Source organism: Marmota monax, unplaced genomic scaffold (genome assembly GCF_021218885.2).
Source record: "Marmota monax isolate L192 unplaced genomic scaffold, Marmota_monax_Labrador192_F-V1.1 WCK01_AAM20220418_F8-fsc00330, whole genome shotgun sequence".
NCBI lineage: Eukaryota > Metazoa > Chordata > Mammalia > Rodentia > Sciuridae > Marmota > Marmota monax.
Window position 1 is genome coordinate 398,764 of NW_026693782.1, and position 8,035 is coordinate 406,798.

Below are 8,035 nucleotides of genomic sequence, written 5' to 3' on the forward strand. Positions count from 1 at the left end.
TAGTATGAGATAACTGCATTCATGTGGGTTTGACTCTGTGTCCTCTATTCTGTACCATTGGTCTGGCTTTGCTTGGGATTCTCTATCTCCACAAAGGGAGCAGAGGTACTCTAAGTTGTACTTTGCAACATTTTAGTCTATTAAGATTCATATCAATTTCTAAATTTGTCTGTCTATATATGAGCTTTTGTTGGTGTATTAATGTTTTCCTAGTCCATAACACAGCACCAAGTATTTTCAGAGGACTTCCCTCTAGTCAACTCATAACAATTCATCAAGAATCCTCACTACTTTTGAAAAATCTCTCCAGTTTGGTGATATTGCTTGGGCTGGAAGCTGGTCAGAGCTCCACCAACTCGAGAGGATGGTTGGTGACATTGGTGAGAAAAAGGGATCTGCACCATGGGGCCTCTTGGAGAGTCCACCTTAACTGCCATAGTATCAGGGCTTTGGCTGTTTCCTTCCTCTCTGCCAAATGGCCCCTGCACTGAGCTGTCCCACGTGGGAGCTTCCCCTGGTCACAGGCCTGAACTTCAGAGCTCACAGGAACCTCAGGATGGCCTCCTCAGTCCAGCTTCTCCAGCTCCTGCTGTTGCTTCCCAAGTGAGGAAAAGGCCAAGCTGCCCCTCTGTCAAAGTGGCAAATATGTAGTGAACAAATGAATATTTGAATTTACAAATATAAGCCTCTAATTTTATGTTCTAGTAATGATAAAAAAAATCTGAAATCAATTATGTACCCTTAGAAAATAGGAGAAGAAAGAGAAATCTAAAGCAAGCAGATAGAACAAAATGATATAAAGTAGAAGATAGATAAATGAAAGAAAACCAGAAAATCAAGGACACCAAATGGTGATTTCCTGGGAACATCAAAAACCTTGCAGACCCTTCAAAAATTCATCCATAAAAAAGAGGGAAGGCAGAGATGACCAAAGTCAGTGTCATAATTGGTCACAAATCTACAGAAATTTAAACACATTATAAGAGAATATGAAAACACGCAATTATTGTCAAATTATAAAATTTAAATAAAATACAACAACTCTAAGAAAGAGATAAATTATTAAGTGACTCAGGAATATCTAGAAAAATTGGATAGGATTATAATAAGAAAAGAATTTTAAAGTGTTTAAATAAAGCAAAGCACAGAGTCAGGATTTCATTGGGGATTTCAATCACATATTTGAAGTAGAAATATCATCAGTCTTACACAGCTGCTTCAACAGCAGAAAGAAGAACCTCCCAACCTGTACTATGAGGCCAGTTTCACCCTAAGACCAAGCCAAAGGGCCTGGGAGGGAAAGGAAACTGCGAGTGTAATTTGATCACTTCCTCCTTGTCCCCACAGTGGGACCACTGAGGATGCCCCTGGGAGAATTCCATCACCAGGGAGCCTCTGAGGCAGCTGCCTCCATCCTGAGGAAGCTCTGGAGATAGCTTCTAGCTTCCCCCTGGTTTCTGCCTCTCTGCAGTGTAGACAGGAAGTGGGGTGGATTTGCTGTAAGACAGGAAAAATCGTGTCACTACCTGGCCTTGATAAGACTCTTAGGTAAACTTTCTGACCCCAGTATGGTCGCTCATTCTTTGATAATAAAAACATCACTTACTTAAAACTCCTCTCCCACACTCCCAGAGGGAAACATGATGTCAGCTTAACCCCTCAGGACACGACAGGGCTCCTATTGAGGTAAATGGTCATCACTTAGACTCACTGTTCCTTAGTCTGAGGCTGCCTTCAGCTTCTCAAGGACACCAGCCCAGGATGGAGCCCTACAGAAACTGTAGATGGGATGTGCAGATGGCTGAGTCCCTTCAGTGGGACAGGGTCCCTGCTGCTCCTCACTGGGCTTTCTTCTCTGCTTGAATCCCTGCCTGGCTTCGTGGCCACCTCCCTGAGGATGTGAGATCCAGCTCACACTGGAGTTCAGCCATCTAGGAGGCCATGAGGGATGGAAGAGGCCTTGGAGCAACTCGCAAGGAGAGCAAAGGCAGAGTGTGACCTAAGAAACTCTGATGGATAGTCTATGTGGTCCTCCTGAGCAAGTCCTTCTAACAGAGGACACTGTCCTGCTGCAGACAGGGAAAGCACAGGGACAGGAGGGCTTTCTTGTTCACTAGGTCATATGAAGCCCAGAAACACAGAAGGAGTCTGGATAGGAGCTCAGGACACACTCAGGTTCTGCTCCCTAGGCTACCTCAGCTTCTGCAGTGGGAGGACCACGTGGTCTATGGGCCAACACTGCCCTGCCAACCCTACTGATTTCCTTCAGAGACCACAGAACTGTGAGCCAATTTAAGGGGTCCTGGGGGAAGAGGAGTGTTCAGTTCAGACAACACCATGGACCTTCAGGCTCAAATTGTCAGCTTTCTGCTGCTCAGTGTCACAGATAGGAAAGAGAAAGCTCAAGATCCAGAGTCCACTTCCCACATGAGTTAGTTGGAGTCTACATGAGGGTTTTGGTCTTAGTTGCTTCTGTACCTTGTCCGGTATGAAGATATCTATGAATCTCTACTTCTGCTAATTTCTCTCTCTTTTCATTTCCCCCACATGAGTATAGTGTCCAGTGGAGAAATTGTGCTCATGCAGTCTACAGGGTCCCTGTCTGTTTCCCAAGTGGAGACAGTTACCATGACCTGCACAGCCAGCTCCAGTATAAGCACCAGCTACTTGCACTGGTACCAACAGAAGCTGGGGGCCTCTCCACGGCTACTGATCTATAGAACACCCACCCTGGCCTCTGGAGTCCCAGCGCGCTTCAGTGGCAGTGGGTCTGGGATCTCCTACTTGCTCACGATCAGCAGCATGGAGGCTGAAGATGTCGCAACCTACTACTGTCAGCAGTGGGACAGCTCGCCACACACAAGGTGCTACAGACTGCAACAAATACCCCTTGAGCTACTTGGGCCAGCTGTTTCCCCCTCAGAGCCTGGCAAGGTCTAGGATGGTGTCTGTAACAGAACCTCCATCCTTTTCTGCAGTGGTGCCATGGTGAATTTTTCTCAAGGGTGTTTGGCTTCTGGACAACAGGAAAGCACAGATGTGCAGCTGGGATGAGGTCCCCAGAGGGCCCAGCTTTTTTGAACAGCATAGAGTTTGCTAATGATGACCCAGAGCTCCTGAGTGGAGCATTGATCCTGGGGAGGAAGTTCCTGGGCTTCTGAACCACTGTGCAGGAACCTGGAGAAACATTCCTTCCATAGTGGTTTCCTGTCAGTGAGGAGCACCTAGGGAGAGACAACCTACTGCTCCAGGACCAAGTCACTCAGCACATAGCAGCTGTGCTCCCAGGGTGAAGGACTGTGGGGTGAAGCCATTATAGCCTCTTCTTTTGAGAAATGTTGAATTTACATTTTGCATGTTTCTGAAGAATGTGTTTCACTGTGGAAGTGGCCAGGACAGCCATCCAAGCAGGAGAAAGTGACAGAGCTCCCAAGTTATGACAGAATGGGTGTCCTGATTCTTTTTCTGTGATTACTAACTAATCCTTCTTTGGGGCACTGATGCAGTGATAAATGTGTGGAAAACACCTCATGTCAAACAACCTGTGCACAGGAACCAAGTGTCCGAGGCAGAGACCTCAACCTCTGCACCCCATCCCATTTTCCTGAATGACAGGAAGACTGCTTGAAAACAATTTTCCACCTAAAAGGTGTTTTGAAAATTTAAAATGTATTTGAACATTTCTAAAAATTGAAATATAGAACACGAGCATTACAGAAATAGAGAATGTGTAGTGGAAGTTCCTGGTTAGGCTTGGAGACAGAGCTCTGCGGGAAAGGCACCTCTCAGTTCTTTTTCCCTTCTAAATAAAATCAGCTCACACAGTGCAATCAACAAAAAAGAAGAGAATGGCCAGGAGTCACCTGCTTGGTCTCTTCAGTGACAAAGTAAAGGGCTTTCACAAGGAGCTGTCAGTTTTGCAGGGATCCAGAAAAATACTAAATGGTACTGAAGATTTTGTATCTTCGTATGGTCAGTAGATGCTCAGTCAATCACTCTCTGTGCCCTGAACATTCTGCCTATAAAACTGAGAGGTGGAATTAGCTGGTTTCTAGAATTCTCTCTCCTAGCTGGGAAGCACCTGGAACCCACTGAGTACACCTGTCCCTGTCCTCACAGGGCTGTGCACTTGCATGGTGTTCTCTGTCCCTGTCATTCCCAGCAATGATGGAGTACCTGTGGTCCCTCCTCACTGCCACATTGCTGATAGCTGGTTTATTTGACATTCTCCTCCTGCTAAGGACAAGGAGTATCCATCCAAAGTTCCCCTTGTGGGCTCATGTGTGGGAGGCATCGGCCCCTGCAGCAGCATCAACAGGCTCCTGTGAAAGGGAGGGACCTCTCTACTGCTGACCCAGGGAACACAGGCCATCCCTGGAGTCTAAGAACCTCTCTGAACCAGCCATGGAATTGAGAGACCCAGCACACAGGATTTTCTTTCCCTACACATGGAAAAACCCAGCTGATCCCATTGCCTGTGAGAGCTGCCTCCATAGAGTCCTTCAGCTTAGGTCCAGGTGGGGCCCTAAAGTATTAGTGACAGCCCTAAAGTCAGGTCCGAATACTATAGGGCTGTCACTAAGCCAGGTCTCGGGGTTCAGAGGGCCATCCTTAATTTTCATGTGTGTGTGAAATCCATGTAAGTCTGCAGAGTTTAAAAGTACCCAAAATACTTTGCTTCCTCTAGGATTGAGTAGCAAGCAGAGGCTACTCCCATGGCAGATGGAGGACAGAGATCGTTTGTTAATTATATCAAGAAGGGAAGGGAGAACAGGTCAGAGACAGCTTTAGAAGTGAAGTTATTTTTTCTGCAAAATATTTCTTGATTCATATAATTCGTATTTTATATTTCAAAGGCAAAACATGCTAACTGAAGGCTATTTGATGGGGAAATATTTTGGGAGGATGAAAGAGGACATTTCTGGAAGTAGCTGGGTGAGCCTTGGTGTGTCAGGTATAGGCATTTCCAAGTCTGCCCTGAGCAACTCTTGAAAATAGCAAAGGTTTGGCTCTGTCTAGTCCAAATAATGAAATTATAACATTCAAAATCACACTCTCTTACCTGACTCCTTCCTTAAAATAAGGACAGAGTCACAGGATACTGGGCCACTCCACCACACACCCTCTGAGATGTATTCCTTGTTACCTGCACTCTCAGCTCTCTGGGAATTTCCAGCCTCATCCCTGACCATCCCTGGCTTCCCAGGGTCCTCCTCACTGAGGAGCTGGCCTAGGGCAGAGGGGGCACCCTGTGACCTCCCTGCCCAGTCTGGCAGCCCACATAGTATTGTGTTATCCTGAGTCCAGGATGTCCTGCAAGGTTGATCTCAGCATGCAGCTGAGGAGGAGGAGTGTAACAGAGGTCTCCTCAGTGACCCTCTTCTCTAGACCCCAGCTGAATTTGCTTTGCATATCCCATCTCTCACAGGCACTATTAAAGGACCCCAGGAGAGGAGACAGGTCAGCAGGAGGGAGAGCAGGCACTCCTGGCAAGATGATGTTCCCATCTCAGGTCCTATGCTTTCTGCTGCTCTTCATCTCAGGTGAGCAAAAGAAGGGGACATGGTGCTCTTAGCCACCTTCCCATGGGCATTGCCAGAGGGGACCCACTGAGCATGTGCCTGAGACAATCTTTCTCCAAAGGAAATGGATTCCTCACCCCAAATATTTCCTTTGAGTAGTGAAGTATGAATACTTTGCATGGTTTAAATTGATTGTGTCCTTACACTGACCTTGAAAAGTCTTATGAGATTGCAGGTGTGAAAATGGGCACTGCCCTCATCCAGTCCCCAGCTCTCCTGGCTGTCTATCCTGGGGAAAGTACCACCATCACCTGCACAACCAACCCCAAGGAGAACTCCAAGTTTTCTTGGTACCAGCAGGAACCAGGCCAGGCCCCTAAACTCATGGTATATGGCACATCCACCCTGGCTTCAGGAGTCCCAGCACAGTTCAGTGGCAGTCATTTGGGAGCAGATTTCACCCTCACCATCAGCAATGTGGATACAAATGATGCTGGCACTTATTACTGCATTGAGTGACCAGGAGACCACAGTGACACATCCCCGAATAAAAACCCTCACAGCTGTGGAGAGCAGTGACACCTCATGATGCATGAATCCCAGGGTCCTGAGTGTGACTGCCGCTCCTCTGAGCCACTGTGTTTGTCCTGCCACCTGCAGAAACACCTCCAGATGGTACCCAATGACCCAGCACTGCTCTTCCAGAGAAAGGTGGTGGAGGTTGGTGACGTCCCTGGAGGATTCTAGGAGGAAGGTCAGACTTGGAGAATGAGGTGTGCTTTGACTGAGCAGCTGCCCATCCATAGCACATCTGCACGGAGCCATGAGGTCAGAGCAGATGTCATGGCTGAAACCTTCCTCTACTACTGGGAATCTGAGTCCTGGAGGGAGATAGCCACAACTAATTATATTCATAATTAAGGGTAAATACTAATCTGAAAGTGCACTTGAGAGAACCTACAGCCTCATTACACACAATACGAGGTCATGCACCAGACAGAGGTTGAAAAGGAGAGAGGGGTTGTGCCCCTCAACCACAAGACCCCCAAGCCCTCTCCTCCTAAAGATGGAAAACACCTCCCAATATGCCTTTGGTGGGAAGCCCAGCTTTAACTCATGGGTCTTGGGGGGATATTAGATTAAGCTCAGATTAGAGGTTGTGTCCTGTGCCACCCAGAGGAGCATAGCAGTGAGTTCAGCTTGTCCTGCTTCAGAATAATGTCTCCTCTTATGTAAGGGACAGAAGATGAGGATCAGTGGACCTGAAATCCCAGAGTATCCAGGTCAGAGTTCTCAGAAAACAGGAGGGACAAATTTGTGTCACAGAAAACCTTCTGTGAGCACTGGGTACAGGATTCAGGAGTTAGGAGACCTGGTGTCTCATCTGCTGTGCTCTCCAGACAGCACAGGTGGCAGCTGGGCCAGCAGCATGAAGTTTGTGTTCAGGCCTGCAGCCCTGTGGGAGGATCGAGTCCCTTGGATACAGTAATGCACTCCAGCATCCTCAGCTCCTCCCTGTGATCATCAGTGTGAAGTCTGTCACTGACCCACTGCCACTGACTCTGCCTGAGACCCCAGAGACATGTGTGGACACATACTAGGCCTTCTGGAGCCTGGCCTGGCTTCTGTACAGCACAATAGACATAGGTGTTTCCTTCATTGTGTAGGAGGCTCTGACTGGACCTGCAGGAGATGGATGCTGGCTGTGCAGGGGTGATGGGAAGGGAAAGGGGAGTATGGGTCAGCACAATATGCCCACTGGTTCCTGAAATAATGACATTGAAATGCAAGGTTAGGTACATAATTAGCCATTTTCATGAGTTGTTTTTCCCATGAGCTTGAATCAGTTTTCGTGTGCATTATTTTGATTCTTTCCACCCAAATGTTCAATTTCAAAAACAGAAGCCAATTAGCTAAGGTCTATTTGTTCTCTAAGATTCTCCCAACTTCATTTCCAACTTTCTCTGTCTTCACCAGAGCACAGCTCCTTAGTAAACCTCACCTGGCCCATCTGGAGGATAAGACCAGCACATCTCCATGTGGATTCCCAGGGTTCACCCCCTCCCCCTTCTCCCTCCTCATCCCCTCTGTCCTCACCAGGGAGCCAGAACAGCAGCAGCCCCAGGAGCTGAGCAGGGAGCCTCATTTTGAGAAGCTGAGCTGAAGAGTCCTGGTGAGTCAAGGGTAGGTTAGAGCTGAGCTTTTATGTCATCCTTGCAAGAAGGTCCTCCCCATGGAGCAGCATCCAAATCCCCAGGTGGGTGCTCTGGGGTGGAGGACCCAATGTTGAGATTGAACACCTGTCCTGTCAGCAAGTTAATATGGCAGGACCTCTCTTAGGAAGCTAACAGAAAAAAACTTGTTCCCTGAGTGGGAGAATGAACATGATTTACAGTTTCATCCTATTTTTCCTTGAAGATTTTCAATTTTTATTACTTTCCCAGGAACATATTAGTTTATTTTTTTGATAATGCCAAGTTTCCATAATCCTGTGGCAAATGTTATTTCTTTGT

The 8,035-nt window shown here is 47.3% G+C and overlaps 1 gene segment (V, D, J or C); it reads left to right on the plus strand.

Annotated features, from left to right (window-relative positions):
- Positions 1 to 2,336: 2,336 nt before the first annotated feature.
- On the plus strand, positions 2,337 to 2,940 carry LOC131424851 (Ig kappa chain V-IV region S107B-like). The segment is given in 2 exon segments: positions 2,337 to 2,431; positions 2,558 to 2,940. Coding segments are annotated over 2 exon segments (477 nt in total).
- Positions 2,941 to 8,035: the final 5,095 nt, after the last annotated feature.